At 37.5% G+C, this 23,528-nt stretch overlaps 1 protein-coding gene across 4 annotated transcripts in view; it reads right to left on the bottom strand.

Annotated features, from left to right (window-relative positions):
• SLC44A1 (solute carrier family 44 member 1) overlaps window positions 1-23,528 on the bottom strand; it is a 176,604-nt gene that overhangs the window by 104,309 nt on the left and 48,767 nt on the right. For all 4 annotated transcript variants that reach the window (XM_073226806.1, XM_017672459.3, XM_017672458.3 and 1 more), the window contains exon 3: window positions 19,740-19,882. In XM_073226806.1, coding sequence (XP_073082907.1) covers window positions 19,740-19,882 — 143 coding nt within the window. The remainder of the gene's footprint in view (window positions 1-19,739; window positions 19,883-23,528) is intronic.

Genomic DNA, 23,528 nt, shown 5'->3' on the forward strand with positions numbered 1-23,528 from the left:
AATTAACACACAGAACTCTGTAGCTTTCCTATACACTGACAATGAACTAATAGAAAGAGAAATCAGGAAAACAATTCCATTCACAATAGCATCAAAAAGAATAAAATACCTAGGAATAAACCTAACCAAGGAAGTGAAAGACTTATACCCTGAAAACTACAAGACACTCTTAAGAGAAATTAAAGAGGTCACTAACAAATGGAAACTCATCCCATGCTCCTGGCTAGGAAGAATTAATATTGTCAAAATGGCCATCCTGCCAAAGCAATATACAGATTTGATGCAATCTCTATCAAATTACCAACAGCATTCTTGCACAAACTGGAACAAATAGTTCTAAAATTCATATGGAACTGCCAAAGACCCTGAAGAGCCAAAGCAATCCTGAGAAGGAAGAATCAAGTGGGGCGGATCTCACTCCCCAACTTCAAGCTCTACTACAAAGCCACAGTAATCAAGACAATTTGGTACTGGCACAAGAACAGAGCCACAGACCAGTGGAACAGAATAGAGACTCCAGACATTAACCCAAACACATATGGCCAATTAATATATGATAAAGGAGCCATGGACATACAATGAGGAAACAACAGTCTCTTCAACAGATGGTGCTGGCAAAACTGGACGGCTACATGTAAGAGAATGAAACTGGATCACTGTCTAACCCCATACACAAAAGTAAATTCGAAATGGATCAAAGACCTGAATGTAAGCCATGAAACTATAAAACTCTTAGAAAAAAACATAGGCAAAAATCTCTTGGACATAAACATGAGTGACTTCTTCATGAACATATCTCCCCAGGCAAGGAAAACAAAGGCAAAAATGAACAAGTGGGACTACATCAAACTAAAAAGCTTCTGTACAGCAAAGGACACCATCAATAGAACAAAAAGACATCCTACAGTGTGGGAGAATATATTCATAAATGACAGATCCAATAAAGGGTTGACATCCAAAATATATAAAGAGCTCACACACCTCAACAAATAAAAAGCAAATAATCCAATTAAAAAATGGGCAGAGGAGCTGAATAGACAGTTCTCTAAAGAAGAAATCCAGATGGCCAACAGGCACATGAAAAGATGCTCCACATAGCTAATCATCAGAGAAATGCAAATTAAAACCACAATGAGATATCACCTCACACCAGTAAGGATCGCCACCATCCAAAAGACAAACAACAACAAATGTTGGTGAGGTTGTGGAGAAAGGGGAACCCTCCTACACTGCTGGTGGGAATGTAAATTAGTTCAACCATTATGGAAAGCAGTGTGGAGTTGCCTCAGAATGCTCAAAATAGAAATACCATTTGACCCAGGAATTCCACTTCTAGGAATTTACCCTAAGAATGCAGCACTCCAGTTTGAAAAAGACACATGCACCCCTATGTTTATTGCTGCACTATTTACAATAGCCAAGATATGGAAGCAACCTAAATGTCCATCAGTGGATGAATGGATAAAGAAGATGTGGTACATATACACAATGGACTATTACGCAGCCATAAGAAAAAAACAGATCCTACCATTCGCAACAACATGGATGGAGCTAGAGGGTATTATGCTCAGTGAAATAAGCCAGGCATAGAAAGACAAGTACCAAATGATTTCACTCATATGTGCACTATAAGAACAAAGGAAAACTGAAGGAACAAAACAGCAGCAGAATCACAGAAACCAACAATGGACTAACAGTTACCAAAGGGAAAGGGACTGGGGAGGATGGGTGGGAAGGGAGGGATAAGGGTGGGGAAAAAGAAAGAGGGCATTATGATTAGCATGTATAGTGTGTGGGGGGCACGGGGAGATCTGTGCAACATAGAGAAGACAAGTAGTGATTTTATAGCATCTTACTACGCAGATGGACAGTGACTGTGAGGGGGACTTGGTGAAGGGGGGAGCCTAGTAAACATAATGTTCTTCATGTAATTGTAGATTAATGATGCCAAAATAAATATAATAAAAAAATTAAAAAATAAAAGTTAGGGGAACGGAGAAAAATACTGAGAACAACCTGGAAAGCAAATACTATAAAGGGCAACAGGTAAGGCATGTAAATACATACTACAGTTGAGATGGTTTCTGGGAATTACTGAAAGCAAGAAAAATAAAAATTCATTTTAAATGGAAATTTTTGAAATACAAGAATAAGTTATCCATAAAAAGGCAAGAAAGCAGAGAGTTCTACATAAAATGTCTATCTACACAATAAACTCTAGGGGACAGATGCACCAAAGATGAAATCGGGACAATGAGGCAGAGAACAAGCCCCAGAGCCCGAAGCTCAGTAAAAGCGACAAGAGGCACAGAAGAGGTGACTTTTAAGGCTTTGTTCAGAGCAAAGCAAAAAGATGAACACTGAGTGACCTGATGCAGAAAAAGAAGCCAGGGATAGCTCAAAGCTATATTAAACTCCTATTTGCCTTCACTTTCTTCACGGATGATGGGGCAGGGTAAGAAAGTAAGATCTACCAGGAATTTACTTTGGGCCACAAAACATCATAGGTACTGTAACCACACGTCCTAAATCAACAAGCGGGAGCTAAGACTTAGAAGTTGAGTGACTCTTAAAGGCCATCAGCCCTGGGGAGACTGACTCCCAAGTGCTGCTCTTTCCACTCCTGCCACTCCAATTCAAACTGGAAGGTGAGAATAAAGGTAATGGAGAAAGAATTATAGACTAATCAAGTCAGCTGATTAAGTAGGGGCAAACCTCTGGAACTCCAGAGCAGACGAAGCCCTTCCTGGACATAACATAATGCTGTCCTCTCCGTGGTATGCAACACTCCCATAAGGATTAAATAGGTGATATGGAAACACTTCATTCATTCAACAAAATTTACTAAGGGTTTATTATGTGCCTACTCCTGGGCTAGGCCTGGGAATATGAAATTCATAAAACAGTTCTTGAAGGCAAATAACTTAAGAGTCTAGAAAAGAGGAGAAAAAAATACAAAGACTCATTTCAAAATCATGTGATCTGTGGCAAGGTGTTGAGATGGCAAAGGAAATAGCATAATTCTGCACAGAGGATAAGGAGTTAGAGGAAGCATTATAGAGCAGGAGGCAGTATCTAAACCACATTTTCAAAATGAGTCAGAATTTTCCACACAGATAGGGAAGGGAGCATTCTCATGAGCGGAAACTGCATGTATAAAAGGACAGAAGCAGGAAAGAGCATACTTAAGGGACTGCAGATAATTTGCTAAGGTGGACTAGAGGATGGGACATCAACGGACTAAAGCCAAGGAGAAACAGGGGACACAGAAAATAGCCATCCCCAGAACGTGGAGGATCTTACAGCTGTGCTCCATTAGGCAGTGTGCTTCCAAATGGCCACAGCATGGTGATGCCCTGGTATAACCAGCCCCTCAGGTTGAAGGCCAGAGAGGGGAAGGCTGGGGTACCAGCGGCACTGCTCCAGAGATGAGCCTTTGCCATTAAACTGCCTCCTGCTGCCATGGCAACTCTCTGCAGCAAGGCTTTTTGGAGCAAAAGGTGGCAAACAGATACTAGGTCTGCTGGCCGCCTCCTGCCGAATTTGGCTTCTCTCCTCTCTAATCAGGATAGAAGCACTGCAGGACAAAGCTGGAAAGCTGGCTGAAAAATCCCTCTGTCGCCCTCTGCTTTAGTGATTCCTGACATGTGTTACCCCCAGAGGGGAATAAAAATGGAGTCTGGTCATTTTTCCAATTATTACCTCGTATCAATTTACAATTTATAGGTCTTTTCCACAGAGTATGCTGCCATTAGTGAACTACACCAAAAGGAAAAACATGACTGCCTGGTGGACGTTTCTGCTATTGCTAAATATAGACTGCAGAGAGCCCTGGATCTGTACTCTCCCCACAGTGGAATTCTGCCCAGAGGAGGCCTCCTCCTTCCTGTGTGGGATGCCAGCAAGGCAAGTCCAGTCATCCCACCGGGGTGGGATCCAACTGCCTGGTGACGGGCTGTCTTATGTAAGATAAGGTTGTGAGGCCAGCACACTACAAAACCCCAAACTAACCCCACACAACTAACAGAAATACATCATTACCTTAAACTCTGCTGACCTTCAACTTTCTGAAAAAAAGCTAAGGGGACAGAGAGAAACAAGTTAACAGCACTGACTGTCTTCAAATTCTAACTCGAGATAGTAGCTTAGAGAACTGTACAATGTTTATAATGCTGCCAAGACTACATGGACACAAACTAGAGAACAGAAGAAAAGGACTGTGGTGAACTGTGGAAAACCCAATGCACGAGGCTGATGGCAGTGATGTCCCCCTTTCCAATTGCCTCCCCAGTCCTCAAGAACAAGAGGCAAAAATGTCCTGAGAAAGCAGTGGCATGTGCTAGAAAAATGCCTAAGTGTGCACCTTCCCAACCTCCAAAGAGGTGACTGAACTCTGACCATCAGCCTTCTACACCAGCAACTTCTGAAGCCCTTGATTCACAGGCAACTGCTACGAAGAGAAACTTTTATAGTCCTTTCTGGTAAACTCACAGTGCTAAGAACTGAAAACAACTTCCAACTGTGGAGAAAGCCCAGGGATTGGATTAGAAGAGCAAAACTCAGGGGACGTTTATCCCTCTGGCCTCACGTCCCACTGGTCTCTTTTCTGTTCCTTACTCTGGGGCACTCTCTCCTTGGGCCCCTGTACTTCTATCAGCCTGGAGTGTTCTTTTTGCAGAGAGCGGGACTGCCATTATTATCTGCCTCACTTGCTTCCAGCCTTCACTCAAAAGTCACCTCAATGAAGCCTTCCCTGCCCACCCTAATCTAAAATGTCATCTCTCTACTCTGACGTGCCTTAACCATCTTTCCTCCTTTATTTGTTTCTCTCAGCATTTACACTCGTCAACACACTGTATATTTAACTTGTTCATCTGTTTATTATCTCTCTCCACTGGTAAAATATCAGCTCCCAGAAGGCAGAATATTTGCTGTCTAATTCATCACTCTATCCTCAGTGCCTAAAAAGTGCCTGGAATGAGGAAGGTGTTCCTTACTTATTTGTTGAGATAATAAATGGGTTTTAATCATATAAGATTTTTCCAAGTAGAGCAGAGGTAGAGGGAAGGAAAGGAAAAAGATATTTTAGGTAGAAGGAAATACTCTCATTAATTTACTGAACACCTCTGCAAGGTGCAGAGCTAAATAAGAACTAGCAATACAATGATAAATGAGACCAACACAAACAAGTATATCCCTTCCCAGCATTTATAGTCCAGCGTAGGAGGCAATTACAACCCCGTGTAAATGCTACAGCAGAGAAAAGAGCATAGCAGAGATGCATCAAAAGGGCCTTACAAATGGAGAGTCAGGTTAGGTGTCCAGAAGAGAGGAAATCTGAATAATGCTGCTAAGAACTACTATATACAGTCTTTCTATGGACATATGTTTCTATTTTTCTGGAGTAGATAATAAGAAGTGGCACTGCTGGGTTATATGGTAACTCTGTTTCATGTTTTCAGAAACTGCTAGACTGCTGTCCAGAGTGGGTGCACCATTTTATGTTCCCACCAGCAATGTATGCGGGATCCAATTTCTCCACGTTCTTGCCAACACTAATGTCTACTGTTGTGTATGTGTAGTGGTAACTTATTGTGGTTTTGATCTGCATTTCCATGTTGAGCATCTTTCAATGTGTTTATTGGCCATTCATCTCTCTTCTTTGGAGAAATAACCATGCAAACCTTTGCCCAGCATAGATTTCTTCTTAATTTTTAAGAAAGACAGAGTAAGGCAGAGACAGACACTAGATACTGTCACACATTATGAAAAAAGTCTATTACAAGAGAAAATAAGGATAAAAGTAGAGAAAGAAGAGCATTTAAGAGTAAGTACAGAGGTCAAAGGAAGAGCAGCAAAGAATGGCTCCAGGGCGCAAAGGAGAACATGCAAACTGGAAGGAGTGCAGGTTGTGGTCAGAACAAGGAATTCTGGAGTTAGTCTGAATTGATGTTATAGGTGAAGCACTTAAGGGTGATGACACAGACCAACCTGTGACTATGGAGAAGTAAATCCTGAAAGCCCACACTGAGAAGAAATTTAAAGTGTTCCCAGGGCTAGTAAGAATCATTGAGACAGAATATGAGAAAGTGCCCTGGAAACTACACAAATGTAAACTTGGTTAAAATAGCTGTGTTTCTCCATCTGGATTAAAAAGGGAAGAAGCTATGGTAAGTAACTTTGAAACTTGTTTTGGAAGATGATAATAATGAAGATGATCATAGTAAATACCAGTTAACATTTATGGTTCCAGGTACTGTGCTAAGGAGCATACATCATTTATCATATTTATTCCTCCAAATTCCATAGCAAGTAGATACTATTATCTTCACTTTACAAAGATCTTTAGGCCAAACACATTAATGTTATTTTCTTCAGTGTAAACATCCTTGATTATCTGTCTATTGAATCTATCCTAGGGAAATATACCCAATATACTGAATAATCATATACTACAAACTACAAATACTGTTCTCAATGCAGTGCTTTTATGTTTACATCAGAGAACTAAACTTTTTGATAATCAAACATGTCCAGCTTGGTACCACTTTATTTTTTTATTTCTTAAACAACATACAAATGATCTCCTCTCCACAACAAAATAACACTTGCTTAAAAACATTTAACTCATCTGGAATTTGTTTTGCACAGGTATAAGATTAAAATACATTTAAGTGAATTTTTCTTTATATTATTATTCAACATCTTTTGTTAAATAGCAACTGCTTTCACTTTTTATATTACTTGATTTCATATATTAAACTACCACCAGCTTATTTCTGATATTTCTGTTTTGTTTCTATGATTGTTATTAACCTACATTCAGGTAGTCTTGTTAATGTACTTTTTAGAATAGCTTTTGGTCTTGAATGCAAAACTCCTTTTGTTCTACTCAAAGCTACACAATCATTAAACAATGATAACTATAAATACATAACCCTCATTCAGACAATGAGTAACCCCTCCCCTCACATGTTTTGTTTGGCCAATATTTAGAACTAATTGCCCATATTTAGAACTTAGAGGATCAAGAGGAGCTATAGTCTGACTGTGTCCCCCCAAAATTCACATGTTGAACCCTAACTTCCAAAGGTGATGGTATTAGGGGACTTTAGGAGGTGATTAGGCCATGACGTTGGCACCCTCATGAATGGGATTAGTGGCTTAAAAAAGAGATTCCAAAGAGATCTCTATCCTCTTCCACCATGTGGGAGTACAGTGACAGGGTGCCACCTATGAACCAGCAAATGGACCCTTCTGATAATGGGATCATGCTGGTGCCTTGATCTGGGACTTCCAGCCTTAGAACTAAGAGAAATAAATTGGTTAAAAACTACCTAGTCTGTGAGATCTTGCTATAGAAGCTTGAACCATCTATGAGAATAGGTCATGGGTGCCCCCTTACTCTCTCACCAATAGATTTCTGGCTTCTCTTGAAAAATTAGCATCGCTGGGCCCATCTACCGGAATGCCAAAAATTGGCCGCAACTGAGTAGTAGCTTTGTCCTTTATGGGGCACACACAAATCAAGTTCAAAATGTCCAATGTTCCCTGTTATCTTATTCCCAGGCCATGTAAGTGATTTATAGTGTCTGACTAGCGGCCTTTGGGTTTGCAGCCTCTGGTGAAACCCACAAATTTCCTTTTCCACCTTCAAAGCCAGCAAGTTCACAGTTAATCTGGTGTTCAACTTCAGTAACTATGCTTAGCCTAGATTCCTGGTCTAATCTCTTCTCAGTCATGGTGTGGTTCCTGATCTTTTACCTCAATTTAATTGTCTTAAAACATACGCATCTAATTCTAATCCTCTCAAATTATTTTGTGAACAGGAATAATTTTTTTTAATGCTCCTCCCTTGAAGTTCCTGCCTGCTCCTTTACTCTGTGATTTACACTATCACTCAAGCTCAATTCAGTATCCTATGGGGATCTTAACTACTACTGTATTAAATCTATAAATTAACTTTGTTAGTATTGTTATCTTTGTTATATTAAGACTCCCTGGCCAGGAGTAGATATTTCTCTTGTTTTCTTTCCTTTATATTAATGTATTGTAATTCTCTGTATTTGGCTCTGTATCTTGTTAATTCCAGTTTTTTAATAAAACAAATATTATCTTTTTCATTATATTTTGTCTACTGATAAGTTAAATGACTGAGTTGAGTTAGGTCTATGTTTTATAACCATGATTTAAGCATCTCATCTGAAGATGTTTTTATTGAATCTCCTAAACATCTGGGTTAGTACTGTTTTTCTCTCTGTTGACCTACACATATTCCATTTATCTCTTTTATATGATTTGTTGTGATTAGTTATTTAAAACAATAATATAAAAAGGTAATATCCTTATTTTGTTTAATTTTAGATAGACTATTTTTCCATAGTATTGGTACCTCCATCAGCTTCCTCTCATGCCCTGACTTAAAATCTATTTTTTACAAAGGCATCAAGGTAATTCAGTGGGGAAGACAGTCTTTCAATAAATGATGCTGGAATAACTAGATTTTTGTATAGAGAAAAACAATGATAAACCTTGACTGCTTTATACTGTACACAAACATTATGGATCATAAAACCAAAATGGATTACAAAAATAGATGTAAGAGCTAAATAAAAACCTTCTAGAAGAAAACAAAAAAAACTTTGTAACTCTGGGTGCATCAAAAATTTTTTAGAACACAAAAAGGATGAACCATTAAAAAGATATTATTGTGAGTTTGTTTCTAAAATTTACCTAATGGATAATTATCCATTAAAATTAAAAACATTTGCTGTGTCAAAAGATACCATTAAGTAACACAAAAAGGCAAAACACAGATCAAAGAAATATTTGCAAAACATATACCTGATAAAGGGCTTGTATCCTGAATACGTAAATAACTCACATAACTGTTTAAAACAAATAAACCAATTTGTTAAACCAATGTGCAAAAGACTTGAATAAATACTTTACAAAAGAAGATACACGAATGGTCAACCAGCATTTACAAAGATGCTCAACATCACTGGTCACTAAAAACATACAAATTAAAGCCACAATTAGATACTACTGCACACATACTAGAATAGTTGAAATGAAAAAGACTGACAATATGAAATGTTAGTGAAGAGATGGTGCAACTATAACCCTCCTACTTTCTTAGTGGGAATGCAAAATGATACAATCATTTTGGAAAACAGTTTAGCAGTTTCTTATAAAGTTAAACACACCCTCACTTGTATTACTCAGAAAACCCAATCCTAGGTATCTACCCAAGAGTAATGAAATACATGCCCATACAACTTCATGTACATAATTTTCAAAGTAGTGTTAGTCACAATAGAAAAAAATAATTTTAAATATGGAAATAACCCAAATATTCCAAAGCTGGTAAACAGAAACAAAATGTGATATATCCACACAATGGAATACTACTCAGTAAATAAAAAGAAAAAAAACTACTGACATATTTAATAACAAGGATGAATTTCAATAACAGTATTATGCTATGTTTAAAAAGCCAGGCATAAAACACCATATACTCTATGATTCCATGTATATGAAGTTCTAGAAAAGGCAAAACTATACTGACAGAAAGCAGATCAGTGGTGGCTTGGGGACAAGGATAGGGGCCAAGGATTGACTTCATAAGACATGAGGTAATTTTGTGGAGACAACAGAAGTATGGATTGTGGTGGAGGATGAATGATTATATATAGTTACCAAAACTCAAACTGGACACTTAAATGGGTAAATTATTATAAATTGTACCTGAATAAAACTAAAATAGTAAAATATTTTAAATTTCATCTTGAAAACATACTTTACAAAAGCTAACTTATCTAATGAGTCCCAGTGCGTAGTAAAGAATCTAACCTACTCAAAAGTAGTCTGGACTTTGTTCTAAACTTCTAGGAGTTAATCTCTTAGCCTTCTAGGAGTGTCTTTATTTGCTTGGAGTCTTGGGTCATGGCAAATAGTTTAACAATGTGATTTAGGGTGGGGACAGGCCAAGCCAGATAGAATTTGGGGTGGGGGTTGACTGATCTCACAAAGACCAGCAGTATCATGAGACTAGAAATTTTGAATGCTGTGGTGTCAGCTTGACAAGGTGGAATGGAGACTGAATCAGCCATGTGGGCAATGAATCATGACTACATAATGGAGCCCCAATAAAAATTCTGATCACTGAGACTTGGGTGAGCTTACCAGCTGGCAATATTCCATGCGTATTGTCACACATCAATGCCAGGAAAGTAATACACCCTGACTCCACAGGGAGAGAACAGATACTCTGTCTATGTGCTTCTTTTGCTGGCTGATTTTAACTGGTAACCTTTCCCTATAATAAATTGTAACTGTGAGTATAATACAGTTCAATGAGTTCTGCAAGGCTTTCTGGCAAATTATCAAACCTAAGGGTGGTCTTGTGGGACCCTGAACTTGCACTTGGTGTAAAAAGTAAAAGGAGTCTGAGGGACCCTCAACTTGCAATTAGTGTCAGAAGTGAAGGTGGTTATATGTGACCTGAGTACTCCCCAACTTCTCAGTTGCTCTCAACTCTCACATCCAGATCAACATAAGTAGGTGGCAAACTGATGACTATAAAATTCAGAGTTGTAGTTAGTAATTAAAGTATATTACAAAGATCATATTTATGAGCTTATGTACAACAAAAAAAGCTTTTTAGCATCTTTATAGTTGCTTGGATAACCTGGAACCAATTCAGATAGTGAGATTCTGGGTTGAGCATGTATAACCAGCTGTTTAACTTAGATATGGCAAGTGTACACCTAAGCAGGTTATGCACAGAAAAACCAATCCTCAACCCTGCCTCAGTGCATGCATGTCATTTAATTCTGTTACATAGCTTTTTACTTCCCTATTTAGAATCTGTAAAACATTTCAACTTTCAACTCCTTCGTTTTCTAAATTATGCAGTTGGTGCTCTTCTTTCAAATTGCTAGCAGTATTATGGATAGCTATTCTTATCCTAAAGGCAGAATTATACTTAGTAATACAGATGTCACCTTCACAAAACGTTTTAAAAATTCAGGCTAAAGAGTGGTGTGGTCATAAAATATGACAAAATATATTTTCCAAAGATGCCTTTACAAATTTGCCTGCTGGAAATTTAGCTATCATCTTTATAACTTCTAACATTTTCCATGACAAAAAATGAAAATTTAGGAAAAACTGCATAAACAGTAACAATGTGCTTCCATTTAAAACATCATAAACATTATTATTTCCAAATGTTTATAAATCTGTAGGAAAATGAGTCCACAAATGCAAATTCAAGTCAAGTATCTATCTAGGCTGCTCTTTTTCATGGTGAGCCAAACTAGGAGAGGTGGTAGGTTAATGTTGTCATCAGGGAATATTTGACAGGAGACAGAGAGGAGAGTTCTTTTCCTCAAAGCAAACTTGTCAAAGACTTAGAGTATCTCCATTTGTTCAAACTTATCTCTACATGTGGGAATGAACAGGCGAACCCCTGGGCTGCTCTGAAGAATACCCAAACACTATGTAAAACTCAAGCATGAGCACAATGAAATACACTACCTCTCCTCTCCTAATCCTCTACACTCCACAAAACAGTCTGGAGCTCCTGACTGTGTGTGCCAGCTTTCACTCAGCTTTAGGTTAGCCAGTAGACTCAGCCTATGATGTTCTTCAGCTAAGGAGCAAGCTTGGCATTCTAATCAGAATCCCATCTCTTGGCCCAAGACCCCACATGACCATCCAATCACCAGTTTATCCCTTGCCTTCATGGAGACCTACTTTGATTTTTCCCTACTAGAATGCAAGCCCTGCCCTGAATCCCCAACACCTACTGGGTCTCTAAAATCCTATTTAAAATCACTGTCCCTGTACCCCCAGTCAGTGGCTGAGAGGTTCTTCAACCCACATAGACAATCTAGACCTAAGATGCTACCCTAAAGAAGACAGACTGAATGAAGCATGAGAAGGATTTGACCTGCTGTTGCTGCAGGACGGGGATCACGAGGCATAGAATATAGGCTGTAGAATACATAGGCTGCCTCTGGAAGCTGACAATGGGACTGACAGCCAGCAAGGAAATGGGACTTGTTCTACAGCCTCATGGAACTGAATTCGGTCAACAGCCTGAATGAACTTGGAAGAGTCTTTCCCCAGAGCCTCTAATAAGGAACACAGCCCTCCTGACACTTTGATTTCAGCCTGGTGAAACCTAGAGCAGGAAACCAGCTGTGCCATGTTATATACAGAATTCTGATTTAATAGGACTTTGTTGTTTAACTCTGTTGTTATTCAGTTTGTGGCAATTTGTTACAGTAGCGGTAGAAACCAAGACAATAGTGGTCCCTGCGCCAACCATCAATCTGCCTTATTTTGGAACCTAGGAAACCAGAGTCACCTGGCTTTCAATATACAACACTTTTATATGATATTCCATAACACACTGTCACAGCTTGTGCACTTTGTCTCCCTCATTAGGACACAAGCTCTTCAGGAACAGAGACTGTGAATACCTTTTTTCTTTTTAGTTTGTTTTCATTACCCAAATAATATATAATGATAGTAAAAAAAACTAGGGAAAAGGGAGATAGGTATAAGAGAAAATGAAAACCATCCATAATTTAACAGTTAACTGCTGTGTTAACATTTTCATATCATCCTATATTTTTGTATATATGTATAATGTTTGTATAACTAAAAATTATACTATACATACTGCTTTACAACTTATTTTTCCTTAATAATGTTATGTGGATATCCCACATCAATGGACATAGTAATACCACACCCTCATTTTTGCCGCTCCTTAGTACCTCAGACTGGGCAAGGTCCTCCTATTATAAACCCTCTCATGCCCATATATCACTCCCTTCATAACTTTCAACAGCTGTAATAACATTTATGATTGCATGATGATTTTATAAAGTTGTTTTCTCCATAGAATTTCCATGAGATAAAAAAGCGTGCCTATTTTGCTCAAAAGTATAATCGCCAATGCCTAACCTAAAGATGGCCAAGACACATAATTCATGAATGAATAAATAAATTAATTTAACCAAACCTTTTTAGCCATTTAGCTTGTTTCCTATTTTATTATTCCTAATGGAGGTCTCCAGCACACAGATTTTCAATACATGTTTGCTAAGTACTAAATAAAATAATAAACAGGTGAAGGATGGTAATTCATTAAACAGCAATTTAAGTCACTGGAAGGAAGAGAAATAAGTTCTAGTCATGTAAGCATGAAGAACCATACTTAGTTGTTAAAAAGGATCCTCAGAGCAAATATTTTAACAAATTTTATCTGTACTTTTCTAGTTCTTTTTCTTTTTCTAATAGACAGGCATGCACAGTCAAGAAGATTTAATAACTTTTTAGAAGGTCTTCAAAAGAGGTATGTTTTACATATTACCTAATTATAGAAAAATGTTCCTTTTAACATAGATGGCTATAAGCATGGCATAGGCCCAGAATACTTGACAATATTCTCATGAGTAGTTTAAAGAGAGAACACATTGTCCAAACTGGTACAATATCACTACCAACCCCATGAATAAGCCTTTATAAAAGCTAATAAGATAATTAGCAATCACGGGGTAGACTGAACCAGACACTAAACCTACGGAGCTCTGAGCTTTAGGGAAGGTAATTAGTAGCCTTTAAAGTTCTACTCTCATACAAGTAGAAATAATAAAAATAGGTTTCTTTAAAATAAGACCATTCACTATTAAACCATTAATCACCTAGCTAAAAAGTATCAGTTGAAGCTATGTTTTTCAAGAAAAAACTGAAACATACAAATGGTAAAGATTTCCAAATGTGAAATAAGAATGCATTTCATCATTAAAATTCATATTCTTTACCTGACAGAGAAAGAAACAGACAAGACTGCCTTCAAATTACTCAAAGCTTTCATAGATTGTAAAGAATTTGAAGTTTCTTTAGTTATAACTTCATTAATTTATATAATCTGCCCCTTCTTCTCTGCATATTTTACTAAAAGTTTCATCTTTAAATGTTGGGAGAAGGAGGCCTCAAATGTAAAAAATGTGGGGAACTGGAATCACTGGGTAGCTTACCAGAGACCGTGCATATATGACACAAAGAGCACTGGAATGAGCACGCAGAGTGCAGTACTAGCCCTGGTATTAGGACTTCATCAAGTCACTGATGTTTCCTAGACCCCAGTTTCTTCACCTGTAAACTGAAGAGGCTCAGTGACCTCAGGAAGCCTTCCAGGACAAATGTTCTAAGCTGCGGATTTCTGGGGAATAAGGAAATTAAAGGAAGAGAAGTAAAACTCATACTAGATAGCCTGCTAAAGGTGATGAAATTCACCGAAAAAGGTCTCACATAAAATGCTCTCTATAGATTTTATTTATACATGCATCCCATCAACCTCCTTAAACCTCTACTTCCTATACATCCTGTTAGCATGGATTATCTGAAATCTGAGAGGCATTTTAGAGTCACAGGACCTTTATTGGTGACTGGGAGTTTAAATGGCGTCCTTAGAAGAAAGACAAAAAGATAAAGAAGAAAGTTAGTTTCGTGCAAAAAAAAAAATCTTTAGGAATTCTATGGAAAAAAATCAATATTGATAATTGAGATACACTGAGAAAACTTCTAGAGTAACAGAGAAAGTGGACACTCAGTTCTGTGCTAAGATTGTTTGCAGGACACAAGTGGACACTCAGTTCTGTGCTAAGATTGTTTACAGGACACAGAACAGAGTTCTAATAACAATACCTACATTAGAAAGATTTAAAGCAGTACTCAGCATACCCTCACCCGCATTACAATAACCTCTGCATCCTAAAAGCACTGCCACCTCACCATAGCCTCTCCCATCCTGCACACTAGGACACGGGAACATCCCTGGTAGAAGCACAACTGTCTTGCCAGGGGCTGACAGAGCTAGACACTGTGCGCTGGCATAGTCCCCATATCCACTATTTCCAGTATCTTAGAAGCATCCCTGCTTTATCCAAATTGATATGTTAGATGGGGGCTTACTTTCTGGAAACAATTTTTATAATAATAATAATTCTCTGTCTAAAAATTGACACATATACTCTAAGGCTAGTTTTATGGTTTTGAAAATGGTAGGCAATCTAGAATGTGACAGAAGAGATATGTTTTCAGAATTGTCAATCAGAGTTCAAAACATATTATTACCATCCCACTCTCCAAAAAAAAAAAAAAAGAATGAAATGACTGTAAGTCATACTCATGTTCTACAGTACTATTACCACTATAACTCAGCTACAAAACAAGCCATTTCTTCTTTAGGCCTTGGTTGGTACTCACAAGTATTTCACAGGATGCTTTAGGGAGGTTATGCACTAGATAATCTTAAAGATCCCTTTCATAGCTGGTGCCTTATGGTTTTGAGATAAACGAGCCTTTCTGAGTCAATGCAGCCTCAGAACCTTATTTATAGTATTGTTTCTATGCAGAAAAGGATTATATGTCTCAAGCAGCCAACTTAAAAATCAACTTTGGGAACATAATTCACTTGAAGTTGGAGCCTTCCTGTATCTCAAAAAAAACTGCCATTTTTCTATGCATCCTTATTACTATAGTAAATATGGCATCAGGTTAAAAATACTATTTGGAGAAGGACAACATGTTACAATTAGAATGACAGGGAATAAAATATTGCCTTTTCTTTACTAATAGAATTCTTAATCATCTTGGCATCTTAAATTTTTTAGTTATAACAGGTCCAAGGCATTCCTCTCCATTTCTTACCTAACTTTCCTCCTTTCCATTTTATTACAATTCAATAAGTCCGCTTCAATAAACTCTCGGGGGCTCAAATCCAGAAGTTATACAAAACATGGTGCTCCAGGGAGATAGAGCTCCAAATGTGGCAGGCAGACTAAAATGCTCCAATAATCCCAATTTCCTAGAATTCACACCCATGTGTAATCCCTTCCTCTTGGGTGTGGGTGGTAACTGCGACTAGCTTCCAGTAGAATGTGGCAAAGGTGACAAGACATCGATTTCAAAACTATAGTACATAAGACTGTAACTTCATCTTGCTAGCCAACTCTCTATGCTGGCTTTAAAGTAAGCCGCCCTGTGGACAGTCCCACATAGCATGCACTGAGGGTAGCCTCTGGCAGACAGCCAGTGAAGAGCTAAGGCTCTCAGTCCAGCAATCCTGAAAGGTTGTGTGCTGCCAACAACCACATGAGTTTGGAAGGCAACAGGCTCCAGCCCAGACCAACACTTTGATTACATCTTTGTGAGAGACTGAAGCAGGGGACTTGCTAAGCCATACCCAGACTCCTGGCCCACAGAACTATGAGATCATAAGCATGTCTTGTTTTAAGCCCCTACATTTATAGTGATATTGTTACCTAGCAACAGATCATTAATACAGGTAGATGAGAAACATGCAATACAATGAGAGGACAGCTTAAAGGCAATAGAAAAACAAGTATGAGATAGGAAAGTTCAGATAGGAAAGGACAAAGTTTGTTTTGAAATATTTCATAAAGAAGTTAGTTATGAGACCCACCTTAAATTTCTCAAGAATTCAGACTGGCAGGAAGGTAGTGAGAACAGGACAGGGATAAATTGACTTAATATCATGGGCAGAACACTACTACACTGAAAAATAGTGCGAAGACTGAATGGTGCAAAGGCTCTCCACCACAAGAAGCCTGGGAGGGCAGGCGCTGAGTGGGCTCACCTGTGATGCTGTAGGCAATGACACTACAGGAAAGGCTCTTGAGCTGGGAAATGACAATAAAAAGTGTTTTAAAGAACTTAATCCTATCACAGTATAAAGGATGGAGAAGATTAGAGATAAGAAGGTCAAGAACAAATAAGCTAGCACAACAGTCTTCATGAGAGGTCAACAAACAAGTGGAGAGGAAAAGGTTTATGCTCATGAATACTCAAAACTATAAAACACCATTTTTTTGGTCAATCAAATTAATAAAAAAATAAAAATACTAGCAAAACAATAGAGTGATTTCAGATGGCGGGAATGTGAAAGGAGGCTTTATGGAAAGCCATTCAGCAAATACATTAATAATCTTAAAAATATTCAAATCTTCAGACTCTGTAGCTCACTTCTTAGAACATATTCTAAGGAAAGAAATTTATTTACCCATTTTACATTTAACTGAGTGCTTACTATGTTTTAGGTACTGAGGAAATAGCAGTAAACAAAACCGACCTCACCTCTGCTCTCATTGAACTTAGAAGTAACAATTAACAAATAATCACAAAATAAATACATATATACAGGACATAATGAGGGAGTATTTTTAAATGCTTGATTTAAATTACAAAATCAGAAAGACCTTTCTGGGAAGTAACATTTATAACTGAGAGCTGAAGAAGTAGAATTTAGTCATTTGAAGAATGGGAGGGATTTTTTTCTGGCAGAGGAAACAACACTCATGAAGGCAGGAAAGAATTAGTTGTATTCAAGATTTTAGAGGATTCATTCATGAACTTATTCAACAAATATGTATCGAGGTCCTAGTAAGTACCAAGTACTAGGGACTGAGGATGGGGGACAGGAGAAGGCAATAAAGATCAAGATCATGTTGTAGTAACAGCAAACAGCCATAAAAAATTCTCTATGTATGGAAGTGTCTGGTATTCAGAATAAAGCAAAGATGTATGAGGAAATGAGTGAAAAGGAAGGAAATCAATGCCATTTGGCAGGCAAAGAAAGAGGATGGAGTAAAGGTAACAAGCATAAGTACTTTCTGCCTCCTTTCAAATCCAAAAAATATAGACTTACCTGAGAAAGCTACGTTCAAAATGTACCCTTCACTTTTTAAAAATACCCATTTATAGGTAGAAATACTTAAATGGGTTGGCACAAAAATACGCATATACAGAGAAGAAGTAGAAATCAAAAATGACATTTAAGCAACATACACATAAGTTAGAGCATAGCTATACCTGGGAAACTATATCCCAGGTATATCCCCATATTCATGAATGCCTCCTGACTCTGTTAAGCATTCACTTTTTCGAATAAAAATCAAGTTCTCTTTGCAAGAGGCTAAAATGTACAGAAAATAATCCAAGGATTTGAAATTAAAAATTGAACAAGTGACTTTCAATAGGTTAAGTGTGAAGAGTGACATTTACACAAACCTTATGGTGAGAATCTAGTTGTCAAGTCATTAGCAAGTTATAAAGAGAGCCGTAAATACAATTACAACCTCAGGTAAACAGTAGACCTGAGGGAGTAGAGCATGTTTCCTCTTATCTCCTCAGTTATACAAAGGGTAATACTTTGTGTTTGGTTCACATCAATGGCATTAAAGAATTAAGCAGTATTTGACAATGAACACTACCTTAAAAAAATATATGTGGACCTCTGTTCTATTTTTGCAACTTCTACATGACTCTAAAATTATTTTAAAATAAAAAGTAAAAACAAAAATCACACAAAACCTAAAATTTGTGTTAATTTCATGAGGCAATCAAAAAGAAGGATGAATGAAAGAAACCTCCGAATTTCTAAGAGTTCAATTCTCACTTCTCCTGTCAAGGGATGCAGGTGCATACCAAGAAAAAGGCTCAGAGTCTGTGTTGGACAGTCTACTGCCCACTAGACTTTTGGGAAAGACATTTCCATCTCTCTAAGCCTCTGCTACACCCACCTCACTGGGGGTATAATATGCCTGTTGACTATAGCATCTATAAAAACATTCATTATTATTATTTAAAATGTTTTTTATTTGAATACTACATTATTCCTTCACTAAATGGTGGAATATCTGAGATATGATTAACTATTTGGATTTCTTCAAGTTTATGAAATTATCAAATTAATCTTATACTTTTCAGTAGGGGCCCATATTTAACCAACAGATGGATCTAATAATAAACATAGTTATTACATCCTTGGATATGCTTCATAATAGAACTATAGCTTAAAAATGTTTTTAGCCACTTAGCCTTTTCCTATAAAGTTCATTAATTGAATCAGTTAACCTGTCACCTTAAAATTAGTTTCGTTAATTGTGAAAACCTATCTTTATTAGACCTGTCTAATAAAGTTTGATGGAGCACCAATATACAGTTTGAACAAACACACTGACATCACACATAAAAAATGTTTGATGAAATACATTTTCCCTGCAGACATTAAAAATGAAATAAACAGCTCTTTTGAAGAAAAAAAAGGTGATTAAGTCAGGAATGTCTTGAAACCCAGAAGAGGATTTTGGAAAACAAATTTTAAGGTCTGACAAAGAAAATGTATCTTTTATAAAATTGGAAATTGATGTGTACTTATAAATGATGCATCACAAAATGTTTTGTTATAACTTCAAAGTCTCAAAATACATTATTATCCCTCTGTCCCATCAAGTACAATTCATTATTATCCCTCTGTCCCATCAAGTACAATCTTAGGAAAAAAAATGTTATTCTCTGGATTAAAACTTTGTTTTCCCATTAGCCTTTTAGGTTGTACACAAGTACAAGAGGAACCCTCTCAAATCAAGGCTTTATTCATTAAAACCTCAAGGCAGCCCATTTTAACATTGCAACTAATTTTGTTTCCTGGAAAATGTATTTAAAGCCCCAAAACAGGAATTATTTAAGTGGACAATTAAAAAAAAAAAACACAAACACCTGCAGGAGCCTTATCATAATATAAAAATATTATTCAGTAAGATATTATCTTTGTGACAGTAAGAAAAAGCAGGAGTTTCTCCACCCCCTTCCAAGTTTCCATAGTGTTCATCATTCAGCAGCAGTCTACTCACTTCCGATGAGTGTGGTCCATGCCACTGTTTGGTATTGGTTCCAACTTTGCATTTATCTGCCCACAGATATTTCCATAGCTGTCGTATCCTGACACTAGTCTCGCTGCTGCACCTGTTGCTACTGAAAAGCCACAAATAAATCCCTAGGAAAAAACAGAAAAAAAATAAACCATACAAATAAACCATTTCAATAGCAACAGTCACTACTTGATAGGATAATGAGCTTCTTTTGTCTGTCAAAGGGAACAAAGAGCTATCTTTCCTTATTGCAAACACTATTCCACTGTTTTCCTTGGATTTCACATAAGCAGCAAAAAACAGTCCACAGGGAAACACTATTTACTACCATAACAAAACAAATCTCAAGCTTTTACATCATAAAATCGTCTTTGCATTTTATAATAATAATAGCAGCTTCTCTGTATTGAACATCTGCTATGTGCCAGGCTCTGCACTAGGTGCTTACCATACATTATTGCTAATCCTCATGATGAGGAAACTGAGGCCAAGAGAGGTTAAATAAATTGCCCAATACCACAGATGCTAGTAAAGATCAGAGCACAGAATCAAACCCAGCTTTCTTCATTCTTTTGTTTTATTTGGTTGTAAAAGAGTTCTGTTAAATGAACACCAGCAAGGGATGAAAGAAAAAAAACTCAAAGAACAATAGGTATGTGCGTTTTGAATTATTATCACTTCAGTGCACACAACACTTCTGTTTCCTTCCTGCAATAAAGCTGCTGTATACAAGCCAAAGAATTACACCATGAAGCACCGTCATGCTCTTAATACTGAAGTCTCAAGGAGAGTGAGGCACTTGGGTCTGTGTGCCATAAAGTTCACTTCATTTCATAAGAATATGCTTCATCACAGTGCCAAAGGTGAATAAATGATAGGTGCTTCAGAACTGCATCATGCCTGCTAAGGCAAGTATGCACTGATCAAAACAAAGCAATAAAAGCCTACACCCAAAGGCAGGCTCCTGGGCCTAAGGACAGGAAGGAAGGTGAATCACTACTGATGAACTGACTGAATTGGGAGACAAGACTGGGGTGAAGAAATAATCTTGCAACTTGGTCTTTAAAGGGTTGAGTTTTGTTACCTTTTTACTGAAGTGGCTAATGAAGGCAGAGATTATCACTGTTTAACTCATAGTAGCCAAGTACCACGAGTAGTACTTATCTAAGCAGCCTCGCTTGACTTCAGGCCTACAGTGGTAAATATTGTACTAATAATATGCAGTTCCTCAGAGAGAAGTATTTTCTTTTGAAACATGCTTTCCTAAAAAGGCAAATAGACTATTTTTCTAATAACCCCTCTATTTTTATCATGCAGGTAAGGAACATGAGGGAGAAGAGTAGAAAGCATAAGCCTAGCTGGAGAACCTTCTTGAAACTATTCTTTGTACAAAGGTAGACTCAGGAGTAGAGACAATCCTTGATTCACTCCTCTTGCTCTCTGGTCCTTGTCAAATTACTTGAACTCTCTGTGCTTCAACTTACTCACCTGTAAAATGGAGATAATGAGTGTGCAGCTCATAAGGCTGCAGTAAGGATTAAATGAAATAATCCAGTAAAGTGGTAAGAATTTTGATGGGCAGAGTAAAAGCTTATTGCTGTTAGAAATGAGACCACATTGTAAGGAAAAGACCGCACAGGATTTTTGGGCAGTTAAGCCACCACTGATAATTAAATAGAGATGACTCCATTTTCTACTTGGGTGATCTTGGGCAAACTTGCTTAATTCTCCATGCCTCAGTTTACCTATCTATAAATTGGGGCTAAAACCACTTGCCCCAAAGGCTGCTGTGAGAATTACATGAGGTAACACATGTAAGCTGTCTCTCTCAATAAATGTTAGTACCCTTCAGACTCAAAGTAGCAGCTGCACTAGAGTTGGGCTGGTCAGTACCCACTCACTCACCTGCATCCACTGTCTCCCCTCCCCCTCTCCCAACTCCTCCAAGGAGACGGCAGAGCAATTATTCCCACTTCAAAACTTCAAGCCAATACTAAGGCATGAGAAAAAAAAATGTAATCACCTACCTATACACAGACATGCAAATCAGCGTGCCATTTTAAGCATATCCTTGAACCTCAAATTAGGAAACCCTACACTGAACAAAAACTAAAAGTGGAGGCAAACTTTAGGAGATTGAATGGCTCTCCTTTCCAGTACAGTTTTTTAATAAGAAGCATCATAGAATAATAGAAAGGGAATCCATAATGATCTGGATTCAAACCCTCATTCTACCACTTATTATCTGTGTGACTTTGATCCAATTACTTACTTAATCTGTTTCCTTCTCATCCCTCACCCAAAGTAGTATCATCTATTTCATAGCCTAATGATGCAGACTAAATGAGACAATTCATATCTAACCCCGAGCTGGTTTGGTACATGGCAGATGATCAATACATGGTAGCCCTTAGTGGTAAATTTGAATAAGAAAGTCTGATCAGAGGTTGACAAGGATACTCGGGGACTAACCACAAACCCCTTCAGTTCTCTATCTTAGAACAAAAATTTCTAGGGGGAAAAAGTGAGAAATACTGTCAGTAATTTTTTTACCACACAGAAACATTCAGACCACAATTAAAACCTTCTTTCACTACTAGTTTAAAATAGCAAAGTCCTTGCATAATTAAAAGGTTATGTTCCTGTACTTTTTATAGGAATTTTCTCATGTTTGATAAGTACTGTGTTACAGATTCCTTTAAAGGGTTTCTAATTTCCCTTTCTGACTATTTTTAACAATTCTGTTGGACATGTGGGGTTTTTTTTTTTTTATCATAAGCCATCTCACATCTCTCAGGGATGTAGGCAGAGTATAAATTATAAATATTACATATATATGGTAAAATAGGACACTGAACATTTTCACATTGGCCATTGTAACTTTTTAGTAGCTTCCAAGAGCATTAAAGAAAAGAGGGTGAGAAGCTGCAGGGGAGAAAGGACAGAGAACAGTAAGCTAATAAGATAGTTTGACTGTTACCCCAGGGACTTCCCGTATGGGACAAGCACTGACAATGGGGAACTAGGCCAAATATAATTGAAAATACTATCTTTTTTTTTTTTAATCCTGAAATCCAAATGCAGGAAATAATATACTTTCAGATGAGAAAATATGTGACATATGAAATTAAAATAGGGTAAGAGAAACTTAGAGAATACCCTCAATGATTTAATGGCTCCACAGTGGTGGGGCTGTGGGGTGGGGGCATTCAAAAGAAGGAAATCACATTAATAAAGCAAATTATAAGGGGGATGAGGAAGGCTTTTATAAGCCTATAGTAGAGAACAATCACTAAAGAAAAAGAAAAGCCTATTCGTAGGGAAGAGACCACAGCTAAAATCTTAAAATGACTGATCTACTAAAGTGTTTTCAGAACAGCTATTTTAAGAGACAGGAGAAGGAGACAAATCTAATCACAAACAGGAGGTGACTCAAATCAGATAAAGCCACACGTGGTGGATCACAGACAAGGTCTGGCCACTAATAAGTATCTACTGCCTAAGTGGGAGAAAGATATTTGGTAATTAACAAACTGTGCTCATTTACTTCAACTTAAGAGCATTTGCTAAGTTTCATTCACTATTAGTCAACAAAAGGGACACATTTTATTTCATAGGCATGTTTGAATTTCACACCTGAAACCATTACTATGCAACTGAGCAAGGCAGATGGTCTTTAGATTTGAGGAAAAACTACAACAGTCAATAAGACACAGGTGAAGGGTGGGGATAAAATATGAATATGGCAGAATATTCCAAAATTTTTAAATG

The sequence above is a fragment of the Manis javanica genome, chromosome 2, assembly GCF_040802235.1.
Source record: "Manis javanica isolate MJ-LG chromosome 2, MJ_LKY, whole genome shotgun sequence".
Taxonomy (NCBI): domain Eukaryota; kingdom Metazoa; phylum Chordata; class Mammalia; order Pholidota; family Manidae; genus Manis; species Manis javanica.